The 18,906-nt window shown below is 43.7% G+C and overlaps 1 protein-coding gene across 1 annotated transcript in view; it reads left to right on the top strand.

Annotated features, from left to right (window-relative positions):
- LOC125011240 (partitioning defective 3 homolog) overlaps positions 1 to 10,786 on the top strand; it is a 256,960-nt gene extending 246,174 nt beyond the window's left edge. The window contains exons 25-26 of the mRNA XM_047590347.1: positions 3,735 to 3,877; positions 9,214 to 10,786. Coding sequence (XP_047446303.1) covers positions 3,735 to 3,877; positions 9,214 to 9,601 — 531 coding nt within the window. The 3' untranslated portion in view covers positions 9,602 to 10,786. The remainder of the gene's footprint in view (positions 1 to 3,734; positions 3,878 to 9,213) is intronic.
- Positions 10,787 to 18,906: the final 8,120 nt, after the last annotated feature.

Here is an 18,906-nt window from a genome sequence, read left to right on the forward strand (position 1 = left end):
GAAGTCAATCTATCTCCTCTATTTTTGCGACGTCCTCCGTAGTTTGGAGGGGGAGCAGAGGGGGATTGTGGGTAGCCCGGTCTAATTCCATCAAGGATGACTGATGCCCGCTTTCCCAGAAGCGCGGTGCCAAGCTTTATTGCACTCATTTACACCACTATGGGAATAGAGGAGTTCATTGAATTGATGTTGGGGGTGGGGGGGGTTTAGAAGGGGCGTAATATTACCTCTTGTATTTTACAGTAACATTTTAATACTCGCTATTATCTGCCTTCCTTTAGGCTATTTCCCTCTCTCCTCCCCAATCACCATATTTAGGCAGATGAGCCAACAGTCCCAGGAATATTCCACACTCCGGGATCCCCGCGGGGATTTATTTCCTCAAGTGAAAAATATTGAGAGTGAAAATTACCCGCAGGCAATTTTCAATGCTGATATGGAAGTTAGGGGTGTGTGTGTGTGTGTGTGTGTGTGTGTTGTGTGTGTAGGTCCTCAGCCCTCCCTCATCCTCCGCCGAGCAGCGAGGCAGCGCCATCTGATCCCGGAGATGATTGCTCCGGCTTCATTTGGTTTAAAGGGGAGTCTCTTTAGCGCTCTTAATCGTTTTATGGCCTTCCCACCGGCGGATGTCTCCGGCGCTCCCACCAGGCTCTCAATACGTTGCGCGGCCATAAAACTAATTAGATTGGCTTTGTGTTGCAACTAATCCGAACACAATTATTGCACCTACACAGCTAATGAACATCGGAAGGAGTTTGTGGTACAAGTGTGGGGCCGGACCTTTAGGTGGAGCCCTGTTGCTCAGAGGGACGAGTGTGTTCACTCTTGTGTGTGTATTTTTTTTGTGAGGAGCAATTTCAAGACTGTGTGTAGTTCATGTAACGTCGATCAGCCACAACATTATGACCACAGACAGGAGAAGTGAATAACATCGACCATCTAGTGACAATTGAATGTTCTGCTGGGAAACTTTTGGACCTGGAATTCGTTACTTAGACATGTAGCACCCACCTAGACCAGACCAGACCCCCCCCACTCCATAGCAATGACACTCCTTGATGGCACAGAAACATACGCAAAATCACTTTAGAAACAACTCAAAACAAAACATGAAGAACATCACAAGATGTTGACCTGACGTCTAAATTTATTAGATCCTAAACTGATCAAGTATCTGTGGGATGATCCACAGAGGATCAGGAAGGTGGTCATAATGTTATGCCTGATCGGTGTACTTTGGGTTACGGTTAAGTTTAGAGTGAGATGTTGGTTGAGAGAAGTCCTACGTTTACATGGACACTACTATTCTACCTATAATCAGAATATTGGACCAGTAAGAACTGAAATGCTTCATGTATCAACCTCAACCAGAATCTGAAGGAACATTGAGTCAGATATAGGAATTAATAGGAAAATACGGGCGCCATAATAACATGAACACACTGCTCCACGTTGGGGTGAACATCAGGTGGTTTGAGTAATTCCCAGGAGGGAGCAGAACAACCAAGCAGGTTTCTGAAAAAAAACGGAACAAAGCCTCAATCAGACGACGTTGAGACGACGGAGCCAGAAACATCTGCATCACTTCCATCTTCTATTTAATGAAAATCGTGTTCTAAGTAATAAACTACCAATAAAACGTTGTAAGTGTGAGCTGTGAGTGCTTTGCATTTAAGAAGAAAGGGTGTAAAAGAGCTCTTAGAAAATGATGAGGGATAAAATGAGATGCAGGTCAGTCTTCTGATAAAGAAGAAGACGTGTGTGTGTGAGCCTATATCTTAACTGTGTCCGTGTTCAGATTTAACGAACTGACGAGAGTCGCCCTCAAATGTCCGTGTCCCTCTCATGTCTGTGTCTCTTCATCCTCTGCAGCCCGACCACCTGCTATAGAGGTGTGAGGACTGTGACACTGTCAAGTGTTGTCTCCCTCATTAACACGCACTAACATCCATCACGTGTCTGCACCGTCACCCTTCTCTGAGTCTCCAGCATGGCCCCCCCCCCCCCCCCTCCCCTCACACTACCTCCCCCCATCCCCTCACACTACCTCCCCCCTCCGCACGTTTGTGTCTCACCTTCACTCTGACCCGAGAAGAGACGAGCTCAGGGTGTGTCTGCCCCACTAACTGCTGGTAAGTGTCTGTGGTTTGGACTCGGGGGGGTGAGGGGTGGGGGGTGTTTGTGAGGTATCCTGTTTCAGAGCCGGCTGATGGGTTTTACTGGGGGCTACCGTGTGGAAATGCTGACTCCGGTTGTGGTGATTTTCATGCTTTGAAACCGAGGGAGATCGCGTGTTCATTTTGTGTAGTTTTAAGCCAGAAAGTCTTTGAGAAACAAGCTGCTGTAGCTGAACTCTTATCAGAGTGTGAGTCTGGTGACGCGGCGGTCGGATCGTCTCAACTGATTCAGAAAAAAAATAAAAAAAAATACTTCTGCATGAAATTGGATAGCTCTCAAACCAATCAGGATCATTTTAACAAACTGAACTGCCGATGACGTCTAGGACTCCGCTGCTCTTACAAACCCTCGTCTCTGGGGGGAGTTCTCTCAGCTTGTTCTGGACACGTCATCCCTGCAGAACTTTTATCGACTATTCTGTGATTGGCCAGAAATTGGAAGAGGGTGTGGTTAAAAGCGACAGCGATGGAGCCCCTACAGACACTAATGGGGCCCCCTTCCAGCGGCTGCTTACTGGTGGCTAGAGGGGGGCTTTCCGGGGTCTGCTGACATGTGGTCGCTAATCAGCGACACAACTTGAAACCCCCTCAGACGCTGCAACGACCAAATGTCCCTAATGGGGGGCCCCCATGGAGCCTGTTGCCCGGGGCCCCCAGAGGGTCTTGAAACAGCCCTGGTCGTCCTGTGTGCTGAATAAACAGCGTGACACGGTCGTCAAGACGACTCGCACACCCCTAAAGATAATAAGAAAAGTGCCTCTCGACGTCCATCTCCCACAATGCTTAGCGCATGCTGCAGTGGGAGGGGCCTATGTGAAATAAATATCTAAAGCTAAAAAAAAAGATATTAGATATTTGAGAGGTTTTTCTAAATGTAGGTGTTTCCATTAGCATTTTTTTATTGCAATATTTAGGTTTTACGCTTTTCTAGGGTTGAATGGAAACGCAACAAGTGTCGTATTATTTGTTATATTAATATGAGACCTGTCTCAGGAAGAATCATTTAGAATCGTTTTGTGATATTTGGTTTGTTGTGAATTAAATCACAGCCGGAAATTCACCACAAGTTGGAGTCGAGCAGCATCCACGCGTAGAGGTGTGATTTCATTTGACTAATAACAGATTCGAATAGTTTATCCCTCTCTGTGTTTTACTTTGCTGTATGAGTAATACCAGAGGTTGTTATTAATCTTCAGTAAGTTCATCACACGGCGCTAATTTAAAACATGAGCAACAGTCGCTCAATTCAACGTAACCTACCAGATTCTTTAGAAGCTAATGCCTCTGAAATCATTCATCCATCCTGCTTTAAGCCTCGCCGGCTGTTCAGCATCATAGAGGAAGTCTTCAGTATTTATTTAAGGGCTCTTTGCACTTGATTGTCGCTCGTAGTGTGGACGTAGCATAAGACAGGAGAATTCATGATGCCTCTAAATGATTATTCCACTCAAATGAAAGTAGCTGAATGAATAAATATAATTGTTATCTTGTGGGTTTAGTGAGATTTTCTTCTTCTTCTTGTTCTAACCTGAGCTTCCGTCCTGCTTCTGTTCCCAGTCGAACGCCAGCAGCAACGGTCCGGCCGGGTACAGTCAGCCGGGGCGTCACTCGGTGTCGGTGGAGGTGCAGATGCAAAGGCAGAGGCAGGAGGAGAGAGACTCGTTCGCCCAGGCCCAGCGCCAGTACAGCTCCCTGCCACGGTGAGAGAGAGAGAGAGAGATGAGCCATAACATTATGACCACGGATAGGAGACGTAAATAACATTTAAACCGTCACCATTGTGACGATTCATTGTTCTGCTGGGAAACTTTAGGACCTGACATTCATTCATGTGGATGTTACTTAGACATGTAGCACCCAACTAGATCAGACCAGACCCCCCCCCCCCCCCCCCACACACACCCCCCCACACCCCATAGCAACGACACTCTTTGATGGCAGCAGTGAAAACAGTTTAGGAACGACTAAAAAAAAAAAAAAAAGCACAAGGTGTTGACCTGGCCTCCAAATTCACTAGATCCCAAAACTGATCACATGATCCACAGAGGCTCCTCCCCCTCAACCCCATAGGATCCAAAGGGAAGGAGGTCATAATGTTACGCCTGATCGGTGTATGTTGGACGTTTGATTCTGTCCGCCAGTCAATATGTGTCCAGTTAACATGAAATATGTCCTGCAGATCTGTAACTCGGGGGTAATGGATCCCAGCAGTGATGTGTGTGTGTGTGTGTGTGTGTGTGTGGCCGTGTGTGTGTGTGTGTGTGGGGGTGTGTGTGTGTGTGTGTGTGTGTGTGTGTGTGTGTGTGTGTGTGTGTGTGATTATGTCAGATTCATTGCGTAGCCATGTGACAGTAACGATGGCAGATTACATACATGGAACATCTGAAAGCTTCCACGCGGCTGCAGAGCGTCAGGACGGACGGATCATGTTCCCCGACCGTGATTCACTGCCTCTGGTTCCAGGAAGTGATCGGCCTTGGGTGCTTGTTTTATTATTTTGGGGAGTGTGGGGATATTTTAGTGCGAGCTGGTGAAATTTTACCTTCAGGGTTACATTTTAAAACAACATTTGCAGTAGCCTCGGGCGCCCCGAGGCGGTTTTTAAACATGTTCTGTTGATATTTGAAGTGAAGTCTCTGCAGCAAACAGACATTTAAAAAGTAGCTTCTCTTAAAATGTTAATGCGCTCTTACTTTTGGTTTCATGAGCTTCCAACTCGGTTTGCTTCATTAGAGGATTCTCTGAGAAGTGTGTGGTTGTGTATTGTAGAAAACGGTGAAATCTTTTGAAGAAAGCACGACGAAAGTTTCTTGTTTCTTAAGAAAATCCGCACCGTGTTAAGATCAAGCCACCGTTTAGCATTAATTAGCATTTTATCAACATTTATCATCTAAACTAAACCTTTAATGTAGTTGCATCTATACAGACATTTGAAACAGTTAATAATGCACAATAATTATCCTGAATACATCTATGATGGCGTGTCTTCTACTTGGAGACCATCATCATCCATTGTGTGTCTATACATTTATTTTTTTATTTTATCTTCATGCATAATCACATTTTATACTGGTTCAGAGAGGAATTAATGCAGGACTACTGTGATTCTACTGTGATGAGTAAATATTGTAGAATAATCCTACACTTGTATCACTGATGTGGAAATCTGGGGACATTTACAGCTCGGAAATAAAAATAAAAATAATAAAATGTTATTGAGATGAAATGAAGAAACAGGGACAATTATTTTCAATCAGTTTCATTTATTTTAACATATTTATTCATATTTAAACACATTTAAACTTTGTCTGTAACATAAATAGCAGCGCGACCGACTACCGTAATAACTGTAGTCTGCGTGCAACATGTTTTTCTCATTCATTTAAAGATAAAATTGGGGACATTTTCCGGGACAAGTCGTCCAAGATGAGACTGTCCCCAGAAATTGGGGACGTCTGGTCACCCTTAAAAAAAAAGTCTTCTTGTTCTGCCGCTTTATTTTTTGGACTTTTCCATCTTCACCACAGTGACACAGTCGCACTATGTGTATTCAGAGGAACTACATTTAAAATGATTCTGTCTGAAACTGCGTCTCAACGTCGGTTGCACGTGTTCATGTTTGACAAAATATCATTAAAGGCTTTTAGCAAAAATGTAATTCTCAGTGACTGTTGCTGTGACTGTGCATTAATGTCACTTTTCTCCTCAACGGCGAATTTGTGAAAGCACCAACTCATTGAGTCTCAGGGTCTGTACAGTCTAAAGGTTATATTTTATTGTTGTGTGCTTAAATACTTGAATGAGACTTTAATTCACTTCCTCGCAAACCTTCCTGCTCAGTCGTATCATCATGCAACTACAAAGAAACTGTGACAGATTGGATTTCAGTGAAAACACATTAGTATTTTTTTAATTCTTCCGTCTCGGCCTTAAAGGTCCGGGAGGAAACGTTACTCCCAGATAAGGCTGTAATTACACACTCAGCCTTTCTATAAACGGAGCGGACACGTCCAGATGCTCGTCGTCTTGCACTTACAATACATATACAACATTAAATACATTATCTTTTATTACTCTAATCCCCTGTTATCGACATAAATCCCTTCCTTGATAAATATTGCAGGCGGCATTGAAAGATTAATGAAGTACGGTCGTGCTCCGGGGCGGTCAGAGGCAACATCCTGTGGCCGCATCCCTTCACTTTCCCAGTAATTCCATTAGTAAAGAGCTCTGTTTGCATAAACCTGGCTGTGGCGTCTCGAGAACACCGACTATTGTTTGACTTAGAGCATAACCATGGAGTGAAGTCACCGAGTAGATGTGGCGCACGGGGGAGATCGTGGCCCTGATGGGGATCATATGCTGCTCGTGGAGGACGGATCTCTGGGCTGTGATAGATGACAATAAAAAAATAAAAAAAAAACAGCTTTCATTTTAGATAAAGGTCACTTCCTCTCTGGGTGAGGCCCTTCGCTAAACAAGGAGCTGTGAGTGAAAATAAACCGCTGCTGTTTGAAACGGTGACGGCGTAAGAAGGGTCCTGGTATTGATCCCAGACGAGCTTCACTGTTACCGGAGACCACGGGCTCTATCCGCCGCTCACTACAACCTGTCAGCCTCCCTTTCGTCTCTCAATCTCCTTCAATCACCTCTCTTCTCCCTGTCTTTTTTTTTATTTTTTATTATTATCTGTCATGCTTCGCTGTGAACAGAATACAGAGCAGCGAACGTATCTCCGTGTTTACCATGCGCCCGCTCTCTCTTGGCGCGGCATCAGACGGAGGCAGCGATCTGGTTTGCATTTCTCAGCGGGGAGGTAGACCGACTTTGGCCTCTTTGTCAACATATGAAATGAAATCAGATGCGGATCTGTGTGTGTGTGTGTGTGTGTGTCTGTGTCTGTGTGTGTGTGGGGGGGGGAGGCCTGTCTCTGAAAATTGGAATCACTCGAGCGTGTGTGAGAATAAACCTGGGCTATATTCTCCCATCTCGCCCATCGAGCAGCGTATCCATTCCCGATTGCATTCAATCTCTGCTGAATAAAAAACAAAGGTCTTTTCTGCTCTCATTAAGGATTTTCTTCCTCCCCTCCCTCCTCAAATCCAAACACAGGGATAATATGATTTCTTCACAGCTGGCTGATAAACCTGCTAATTATGCATGGCTCCGAGTCAAAAGCCCATTGATGGTTTTTCTTTTTGTGTGTGTGTGTGTGTCTCTTCTTCCTCCATTTTTTTTGGCTTTTTTTTTTTTTTCCGTTGCCCCCGAGATAAACGGGTGGAGCTGCCAGGCTCAGGACACTCATGCATATCATATGGGCTCAACACACACACACACACACACACAAAGAGGCCAGCCAGGCAGAAATGAGAGGTGATGTCACACATCTGGATGTTTTATTTTTTCTATTTCTGGTAAAGGGCAGGGCAGCCTCCCCCCCATCACACACACACACACACACACACACACACACACACAGGACCATGACACCCAACCATGCCTTGCCGTGTCACATATCAGCCTGGGTGAATCCTTGGCGCACGGTGCTAGCCTCATTTTTTTTTTTTTTATAAAACTGGAAAAGGTCTGCTATTACTGTCTGTCAGATCCAATGGTTGTTTCAGTCTGTCTCCAAATGGACGTAATGGGCTGGAAGGGGACTTTGACATGGTTAGGTTTCCCTGTATGTTGTTGCTGTGGGTGGTTAGTTGCCCAGAGGCGCCTTGTGAGGCCGTAATGGGGCCTCGCTTTCATTGAATGTGACGTCTTTGGCAAACCGTGTAATATTGTTTCAGGAAAATAAAAATAAAAATCCACTCGTCCACCTCCGGAGCGATAATCGGTTCCGAAAGAACACTGAGACCCGGTGACGACTCGTAGCAGAACAGCTGCGATTCTTTTGTTTGAAGAGACGAACGAGTTGGACGATGCATTGAATGTCATAAACATCACAACTGAATAAATGATCATACATCCAGCTCATAATCATCCAGGTCTCACTCACTGCCAATCACATTCCAGTTGATATATTAATTTATTGTACAAAGAAGAAAAGGAAAGCGTGAATGTAATGTTTTGTTTTTTTGAGGTTACAGATTAGTTTAGACCTCTTGTTTGCATCGCCCAAAGACATTTGATTTATTACACATTTTTATATATTTTTTTTCATTTTCCCCCACAAATTTAAATTTCTTTAAATACACATTAACACGAATCCAACATATTTTAGTAAAGAGATAAATGGAGGCAGAAGACGTTTTCTGTCAGTCAGTACTTCACTCATTCAGAGAAACAGGAGCTGTCTCTACAGCGCAGGTTCACACAGAGCGCAGCACTAGACCTGTCAATCTAAGCCTCCTGTACACAGTAGGCCCCGCCCCCATCGCTGCTGAGCCAATCACAAGAGCCTGTTCAGTGCCCAGGTGAAATCCAGAAGCTGCAATATTAGCAGAAGAGAAGCTAACAGTGTAGCTAGCTCCCATTAGCCAACTACTGAGGCCAAAATGGATCATTTTATTTTCTTTATCTTTTAATTTCTTATATGTATATTTATGTTTACAGCAGTTGCGCGTTCACCTTACTGTTGCACGTTTGCAATGCAAAAAAATGCATATTTGAACCTCTGTATTATCTGAATAGCTTAATATTTGGTGCAAAATGATGATAGTAATCTATAATCATAAATAGCACTAGGCTCAGTTTAATATAGAACACATATAGTAGGTAGGGGGTCCCTACTTACTGTAATCTCTCAACCAGTTTGGGGTCCTTGGCCTAAAACATTGGTGTTACCGCTCTTTCCAGGCTGCTGCTGCTGTGTATCAATAAAATCTGAATGGTTTCTAGTCTTTTCAGTAAAATTAAGTTATGAAAAATAAGCAAGCTATGTCATTTGTGTACTGGCGAAGGTATTCTGAACGTATCTACATGCACATAACTACGCCTTGAGCTTGTATAAGGCAGGAGACATGACGACAAGAACTTCCTAATGTGTCCAAACACTTATTTCCTTCCTTTATTTTTCTCTCTAAACCAGACAGCCCAGGAAGAACCCAAGCTCCATCTCCCAGGACTCGTGGGATAAGGCGTACCCACCCGGCGAGGGCTTCCAGACCGCCAAGGACAACCCCAGGTACTCCAGCTACCAGGGCTCCAGGAACGGCTACCCGGGCGGCGGCGGAGTCAACGCCAGAGTCCTGCTGGAGGCCCAGGAGCTCCTGAGGCAGGAGCAGAGACGCCGCGACCAGGAAGCCAAAGGGAAGCTCATGCAGGAGAGCATCGGCAGCTACGAGGGCTACACCGCACACCTGAAGGACCCGGCCTCCCCGAAGGGTCCGTACCGTCACGACGTGCCGCCTTCGCCCTCGCAGCTGGCGAGGCTCAACAGGTTGGGGTCGGAGAAAGGAAGACTTTTTTATTCTTGAGGAGCATCGTCGTCGGACTGAACGAGGAGTTCAGAGAGTGAAGGGCCTTACCTTGGAGAAAACGGCAAAAGTGGACGCTACCAATTTTGACAAGGGACAACCGAGAGGTCTTATAGCTTAGCCACGGTCTTAGAGGTAAACAGTTGTGAATTGTACTCGGTATGTGGGTGTTTGTGTTCGCTCTCCCACTGTGATGATGACCTTCACCAGTTGTCAGTCACCCTCCCACAAACACGAGACGCTCAGTGCCTTCTCCGCATTCACCGACACGACGCTCGTTCGCAGTCGTCCAGGACTCTGATTCATCCAGATCTGGCACCGTCACGTATTGACAATCAAACCGGCCGACAGGCAAGTGAGTGGGCGCCTTTTTTTTTTTGAGCCCACAGGGAGGCGTAAGTTTCTGCGTGGGTTTATGTGTGTGTGTGTGTGTGTGTGTGTGTGTGTGTGTGTGTGTGGGCATGTGACGAGGTATTGGAGTATGCGAGTCCCGTGGATGACTCTTCCCACCTGTCACCAACTACCCGTTCGTTAAAAATCAGGCCGCTCTTTCTCCGCGTTCTTTTTATTATTTTTTATTTTTTTTTTTTTTTACTTTTTCTGCAATAGGACTCTCCAGTAGTCTCCGGGGAGCAGAGGAAACAAGGCGAAGTGTGTGAAAGAAAGCAGGGCACAGGGAATGTGTTATTAATAAAAAAGAAAAGCCACCCCCCTCCCCTCCTCCTCTCATAAATGATTCATATTGTGTGTTATCTCCGCGGAGGCGACTCAGGCAGAGAGGGTAGAGGGCTCTGATCCTCTGCCCAGCCTCTCTGCACGGCTCTGGGCTTGACTCGTCGGCCTGTCTGCCCTCCCGTCTGGAGCTCCCATCGTCTCCCCTTCCTTCTCCTCACCTCTCTGTTCATTACGCTCCTTTCTTCTACCTCAACTCCTCCTCACTCATCTCCCACCCCTCCCTTTTTCCCCCCTTACTCTTCATCCTGCTACCCACTGCCACCCTCCTCCTCCTCCTCCTCCTCTTCCTCGTCTCCCGAGTCAGACTCTGCACTGAATTTTTCATCACAAGCCACCTGCTGCCTGCCAGAGCCAAAGAACGCTGCCACCAGAGGCACCGACAGAGGACCCGGCTTCTGACACAAAAAAGAGGGGAATAAAGGCAAGAAACAAGACAGATAGAGCGGCGGGAAAAAAAAAAGAAAAAACGATGAGTAGAGAGACAATGAGTCTCCCAGTGTGCGATTAACTGGAGCTTTTCTCCTGTTTTTTAACAAAAGGCAAAATTGTCCTCGGGAGTTAATTGCTATAATTGCGCTCTGAATTTTTACCTTTTTAAGCATTTACAGACACTCTCCTCCCGAGCGATTTAAAAAAAAAAAAAAAAAAAGCAGTAGGTAGAGGTGCAGTCTTGCTTTTTAAGACACAGGAGTCAATGGAGGCTTTGAAAGGATCAACAAACTCTGAAAGGAAAAAGAAAAAAGAATTCTTTGTACTTCTCGTACTAATGCACACAGTTTTTTGACGGTGTTTGTCCAGGTTTTGAGTCGAGGTGAATGGAGCTGAACGAACAGTTTATTTTAGCCTGGTGTGGCTCTGTGGGTTGCGCTACGTTTGGACCGACGTTTGCAGAGATTTGGAGAAAATAAATAGATCCGACGTAGACGAGGGTGAAGAGCTTCCTGCAGCGCTGCCAGGCGGACAGCTTTCAGCTTCAGACAAACGTGGAATAGTGGACGGTGAACAGGTCACCCTGCAAGTTCCCCCCAGATGGAGCTCGCTAATGCTGTTAGCAATATGGCCGTCGCAGGTGGCGGTGTGAGCCGTCCAAAAGGCCTCGTCACGCCAGCGGATAACACAGCAAAGTCTGTGCATCCTCAAAAAACGGAGACCGGTGGCTCACTGGCGTGGCTAGTCGATGCACTGCTTTTAGCCATTAGCCGTTAGCCATTAGCTGGCCGGAACAATGCTAGCACTTGGTAATCACAGTAGCTCTTTGGTTTCTACTGCAACTGGAAGCGAACAGAAAATGAGAATTCCCTTTTCATGGAGCGGCCCTGATGGCTCAAATGCTGGTAAAATTGAGGTTTGTCCTCAACGAAAACCTCCTGACACCCAGCGTCCACATATGGGGACATTAGATTTTAGGTTTGTTGCAGCTTATTCTGCTTCATTTGGACCTGTTGTCCTCATAAGGAGACACTTTTGTCTGCCACGTAGTGGTAGGGAAGGGTCAATACACTTGTTTATTTATGCTTATTAACTTTTCTAGGTTGATACAACATGAAAATTTAACAAATTCACAAGTACTTGTTTGAGGACGTTGGGATAAAGATCTTAATCTTATTGTAAAGAAATGCAGATGAATTCCAAACAAATGCTTGGGTCTCGGGAGGTTAAGCTCTTCGGACGTAGGATACAAAAAAACGTCTCTATGGATAAAAGATGCTAGTTGGAAAAATTTGGAAATACATGAACTTCTCTCTTCATATGAAAGAGCCACATTTGTTGTAACACATGCATTTAATGAAGCCATACATTAAATTTATTTCCAAGGTATTAGAATACAAACGGAAATCTCAAAACCTGGGCAAAAACCTACACCAACCAATCAGCCACAACATTATGACCACCTAGACCAGACAGGGCCAGGCACCCCCAACCCATAGCAATGACATCACAGGGGTAAAATGTGTTTGTTTTGGTTAGTTTTATTGAACCAGTTCTAAAATCTTTTTCCCCAAGTGTCATGTATTTACATCACATACTGATTGGCAGCTTTTTTTCACCCACAGAGGAGGAGGAACTCATCAGTAAGAAAAAAAAAAAGAAGCAGCAGCAGCTATAGTAGATTGGAGAGAAGACCTTGGGCGTTGGTGGATGACGCACGCTTTATTATAAAAAAAATAAATTTAAAAAAAAACACCGCCACAGCCCACCTCTCTAATTGCTGCAGTAGGTGGTAACCAACCAGTTCTCTGGGTCTGAACCTGTTCCTTCTTTGACAACACTGTGTGTGACGCAACCGAGACGCCGCTGAGGTCAAATGTTTTACAAACAAAAAGGGAAACGCAAAGAATAAAAGAAAGAAGGAAAGAAAAAAAAAAAGGCTGTGGCGCATAATTGCCCTTCACTCCTACACACACCTCATACGCAGAGAGAAGCTGCATGACGCGCATATTATCTCCCGTTGGTTAATGAAGACCCTCGCTGGGAAACATGCAGACAGTTTTTTGTTTTGTTTGTTTTTTTTTTATAGGTAGAAGAAAACCTTTCAGCGGCATTATTCCTGTGTATTTGAACCCCGAGGAAAATCCACAACACATGTCGGCTTGAAGCTAATTTAAAAAAAAAAAAAAAAAAAAAAATCATCCTGCTTTATGTATGTTCACTGGGGACGGGGGGGGGGGGGTCAGTATTTAAACTGATGAAAACTTACCAAATAATGAAACGATGAAGCTGTGCAGGTTAGAGGAAGGAACGTTTGGAAGGATGAGGATGTATTTGCTGTCCAGGGTCTGATATCAATAAGTGCCTGAAATAATATCATGAAGCTTTTTACACAAAGAGGGACACGATGCGATGTCTTCAGCACACCGACTACAGTGTTATTTTTCATATCGTCGTATGAAATGTGTAATATCTGAGGTACTCCCTTCCTCAACCTTTTTTTTTTATTATTATTATTATTATTATTATTTGACCTTATTCACGAGAGCCAACGCAGTTACGAGCGGTTGTCAGTGTATTTGTATCCTGTTTGCCTTCGACCATGCTGTACCTGTTATCAAAAAAAAAGAGAAGTTAATGGAAGCTGATGTGCAATTGTTTTGTTGTTTTTTTTTTCCAGAAAAAAAAAAAACTTTTACATGATATATTAAGAAAAATGTACGCAGCCACTTTTCTTCCTGTACATATCAAATTTAGAATAAAAACGGAAGGCTGTTCCATCCTGTTTACAACCCAGGCCTGCCTCCACGCTCGCTTTCTTTTTCTTCTTCCCCCGGCTTTGAACCCGGATCACACGAGTCTTCAAATTAAACACGAGGGGTTTCCGTGTTGTCGGATGTCAAACCTGTCAGGTCTGCTTGGTGATGTCTTCTTCTTGTCTCCTGAGACAGACGGAGAGACAGACGGACACAAAGGAGATAACTAATCATTCCTGTGGGGTCGGCTGATGGACAAACATCTCTGAAATGCTGTGCAGCAACTCTCTTCTCTGTGAGCGACCGATTCGTCGGATACACTGAGGTCATCTCCCTAAACTTCCTGTTATTACGTCCAAACTCATTCTCCTTGTCCCTCACAGGGGAGCTGTGCAGCCCCCTCCCTGCTACTGGTTTTGCTGTGAAGGCCAAAGGTGACGTCCCAAATAAACGCAATTAACGCTGCTTCTGTTATAGCCTGAGAAGAGGTGGAAGTCACCAGAACCAAACCACAGGAGGGATTTTTATTAGATTAAATTTATTTTATTTTTTTTGGTTGGTTGGTTTGAGTCATAGTCCGCCAGCCGTAATAACCTTCAGAGCGTTTCCTCCAGCGCGCGATAAGGAAACCAGCGTCTCTCCTTCAGGTCTGCTTCAGTGAGGATACTTGACACTCTCCAGTGTGAATTTACAACAGCACAGGATGCTGTTCCAGCTGTCTTAGTTCTCTGAGACGTGGCTGAGATATGGAACATGCCCAGCGCTCGTTGGTTTTTACTGCAGTTCATGTGAGACCAGTCAGAACTAATCCGGCTCCTGTAACTTTGCACACAGGTGCTCAGTTAAAAGCCTAAACTGAAAAAGAGAAGCAGACACAGCATCGAGTGTTACCTCGTAATTTGGAGAATCACAGTTAATTGAACTGAAAAAAACTAAAATATTTATAGCGTTTAATTTTAATTTTTAGTTTGACATCTAAAACCAAACTAACCTCGGAGGCGTCTCCTTTTTATGACTCAAATGTGATCATTCATTAGTTCATTAGTTAGTTGGAGGTGAACACTGTCACTGTCAACTGGGAAAATGTCATCTTGCTGTATTTTTTAAAAGCAAAAAACACTCACTTTATACCAGCCACTGACAGTTGTAGACGACTTTGGTTGAAAGTGATTAAAACAGAGGATTGGAGCAATGCTGTAAACTAACTTTAGATGAAAGAATCTACCGGCCAAGTAATTTTTTTACCGGCCAAATAATAAACTGCCTTTTTTTTGCATCTGTTTCAATACTTTTCATTAAGATAACAGTATTATATAGCAATACATGCTCAGAAAAGAGGCCAAAGTATTATTTAGAAATCATTTTTAATCTTATTAATTGAATTTCAATTAATGAATTTTCAAAACATTGCAAATTGAAAACTTTCTTTTGCGTGTATCCAGCAAACGGAGCAAAACACGACACCCGTCAAGTCCTCGTACTGAAGCCATTCCCTGCCCGCCTTCCACTTACCACTGAACTTCCTCACTTTTACATTTTTTCGTCGATGTTTCGCCTTCTTTTTCACCTTCCACTGTGTTTTTCCCTCTTTGGTTCGGTCACATCGGGAATGTGCCGCCACATTGCTGCGCTCGAATCACAGTCACTGCGCCAAACTTTTAAAGAGCGGTGACGCTACGATGCTTCCGAGGGGAACTGTTTTCTACAGCGGTGACGTTGGCGGACCTACTTCAGTGCGACACACACAACTAATCACCGGTTAAGACCGATCTACAATGTTTTGCTATATCATGCATAATTTATTGCTGGAGCACGACCATCGGGACAAACATCCACCCGCCTCGTGGCGTGTTGCCCTCCAAAATTAAGTCGCCAGGGGAATATTTTAGTCACATTTGGCCAGTGGCGACCGTTAGTTTACAGCCCTGGATTGGAATGAATCAATCATCAACAAAACTCTGTTTGCAGCTCACATTTGATATCAGATGACATTAATAGATTAATATGTGATGCATCATCAGTTTCAACCTGGATAACGTCATGGGTTCGACTAAATTGTGACTGAAATAACCATTATTTTGATTTTCGTTACTTGCTAATGCTAATGCTCGCCGCGAGTTAATGCAACATTAGTTGTATGTTTCAGGGGTGTTCAAGCAGAAGTCGTGTAGGGGTCGCTAAATACTTAACTTTTTAAAATAACACTCATGGTTTCGGGGAGTGAGTGTTAGTATATTCTCTAAATTATGTGTTTTCCTCATCCATTCTCTACAAAACAGTCTACTGAAATATGCTAACTGGTGTTTACAAGCCATAGTGTTTGAGATGTTTTGGCTCCAGCTAAGCCCTGCCCCTCAGACAACATACTGTTTACAAACTGTGAAGGGGTCTGCATTACAGATAAATTAACTTAACAAGCATGTATTTGGACAGTGGAAGGAAACACCCAGAGAGAACCCACGCAAACTCCACACAGAAAGGTCCCAGGCAAACATTCTTGCTTTGAGGCCTCAGTGCTTAACACCGCAGACGTTTCTCTGATTTCTGTGCAGACTTAGCAAAATAAGTAAAAGACTCGAATTAAAATAAGTAAAGTGTATGATCACCAGTCTAACAGCTTGTCGGAGAAAACTGTTGAGCCGTTAGTTCTGATCTTGACGCTCCGGTACTGTTTGCCTGATGGCAACAGCTCAGAGTTCACTGTGAGGGTGAGAGGGGTCTCTGATGATATTCTGTGCTCTGTTTTCGAAGGACTTCTTTAACAGGAGGCAGCGAGACTGCCGTCACTTTCTGCAGGCCGGGCCTTCTTCTCTGAGCCGGAGCACCATAAGGAACTCACGCTTATAGCTACGATATCTACAACTCTCAGTGGTTGGACGAGGGCAGAAAGCTTCTCTCTCCTCCCTCCTCCCGCACATGTATTCTGTGTTTTGTGCGTTGCTGTGACTTCAGCGGAAAGTAATTGCTGTTCAACATTTATTTACTCCAGCATGAGCGGCACAGTTCCAATCAGCATTGTTTGAAGTACACACAGAAGCTTTTAGCAGTATAATTAGACAACTACGCCAGCACATAAGTAGAAGTGATTACAGCAGCGTGGGTTCAGATAAAATCACTGACAGGAGCATAAACCGAAGCTTTCAAACCCCCATTCACACCTGGAGGCACTGCCCAGGTTAATCTGAGCAACTTCCTACGATTACAGGTGAGTCATCTACCTAGCAAACATCCCCGGCAGTTATCTGGAAGTGAAGACATTTAGAAAAGCGTCGTTCTCCGACCTTAAAGCTCCACCTTCAGAGTTCTTACGTCTATTTTCCCATGACTAGTCATTTGAAATCATGTATTTGTGTCAAAACACCGTGAATCCACTGCAAATGTGGAACATACGCTTACTGGCCACTTTATTAGGTACACCTTGCTAGTAAAAGGTTGAACCTCCTTCAGAAATGCATTAATTCTTTGTGTCATACTTTCAACGAGGTGTTGGAAACATTCCTCAGAGATTTTGGTCCATATTGACATGATGGCATCACACTGTTGCTGCAGATTTGACTGTGGAGGCCATTGGAGTACAGTGAACAGCAGTAACCTGCACCAAATTACACAAAAAGCTCATAAAGTGACCCAATGCATGTAAGACCAAGCCGTTTAGCCACGCTGCACTGCAGTTTGTTGAGTATGTAACTTAAATTAGGCTCCAACTGTCTAAATATAACCACACTTCGGCACATGCCATGTTTGCTAGCGAGGAAACAAGCTAGCAGGTCAATGAAGTAGGACAAAACGTTTGTTGCATTAGATATAAACTCATTCCGATTGAAGTTGCATGCAGTTTAAAAAGTACAAACACATATACACACACAAGTGAGCATATGGGATATTTCTCCTGATAATAAGCGAACTGCTCCTGCTCTTCGGGTGATGTCCAGACATGTCTTCTGCACTGTTGCGCCGTTTTGCATGACGTCACTCACTAGATTTGAATGAGGCTGCCAGGTGTGCAAAAGCAAAGTTTACTTTCTTTTTACGATTTAATCGCGTAATGAATAAATTGAATACAAAGTACTTGATGATGTCAATTACATTTACATTTTAGAATTCAGTTAAAAATATACCCTTAAATGTCAAGTATAATATCATAAACACCGTGAATCCGCTCCAAAAGTGCGACATATTTCCCTCTGTTAAAACTACTCGTTGCCATGGTAAAGATGGATTTCATTGCTCCTCTTGCATGTTATTAATGACCAGATTTGGTTTTTTTGTTCAGTGCAGTAATGATCCATGAAACAATCAACATGTGAAATGTTTTTTTTGTGTTTTTTTTTTTTTGTTTTTTTGGCAGAACATGCAGAATGTGCAGGGTAGAAAATCCAATAATTACAGGGTTGTTTCTTCTGGCTGTGCAAAACACAATCACTCTTTTACTGTTTACCATGAAGAGTTCCACTGTTGGTGTTCCAGCTCCTCGCTGGAAGCCTCGATAAATATCCCATTTTTTTCTGATCTCTTCCCAACCAAGCCCCTCCTCCCCCTCTCTGTAAAAGGTGATCCTTCCCATGTAACCTCCGTCTGGTGCAGTTTTCTGCCAAAAGCTGCACAATTGGATCCAAAAAAAAAAAAGAAGTCTGTGAAAGACGGGAATGGCAGCTCTCCCCTGAAAGAATTAACCTCAATTAAATCATATCTCTATTAACAGCAAACATCAAGCCATAAAACGCTTTCACTCGTGACACCGAGCCAGGTTTTAATCATAAATAGTCTACGAGAGTGTTGGCAGAGCTGTGCATTTAAAAATCTGCAACTATACGTCTTACACAACATTAAAACCACTGACAGGAGAAGTAACAACATCGAAATGACATAATAACATTTAAACCATCTTCTCACAATTCAGTGTTCTGCTGGGAAACTTTTGGACCTGGAATTCATTATTCATGTGGATGTTACTTAGACATGTAACACCCACCTAGACCAGACCAGACCAGACACCCCCACTCCATAGCAATCACTTTAATTTTAGGGCCTACGCAATAGTCTGGCATTTGACTGTAAATGAATACAGCAGTTGTTTTCTCTATGTTTATTCCTTAGGTTATTATAGTTCCATTCACATAGAATAGCTTTGTTTTTAAATGCACTGTCCTACTGTGTGATTATTTCCAAGTAGTTTAAGCACATACAGTAGCCTATATGTTATGTATGTTATTCAACTTTATTCAAGCTGAATAACTCCTTTTTTTAATTTAAATATATGTTAATACGTCCCTGTTAATTATTCTCATCTATTATTCTGGGTTTAAATTAAGCGGAACTGCACAAATTATGCTTAATTAATTTGTTCTTTTGCACTTTGTAGTTTCCATTTTGGCTGGTTGGTCA

This window comes from Mugil cephalus, chromosome 7, assembly GCF_022458985.1.
Source record: "Mugil cephalus isolate CIBA_MC_2020 chromosome 7, CIBA_Mcephalus_1.1, whole genome shotgun sequence".
NCBI classification, from domain to species: Eukaryota; Metazoa; Chordata; class Actinopteri; order Mugiliformes; family Mugilidae; genus Mugil; species Mugil cephalus.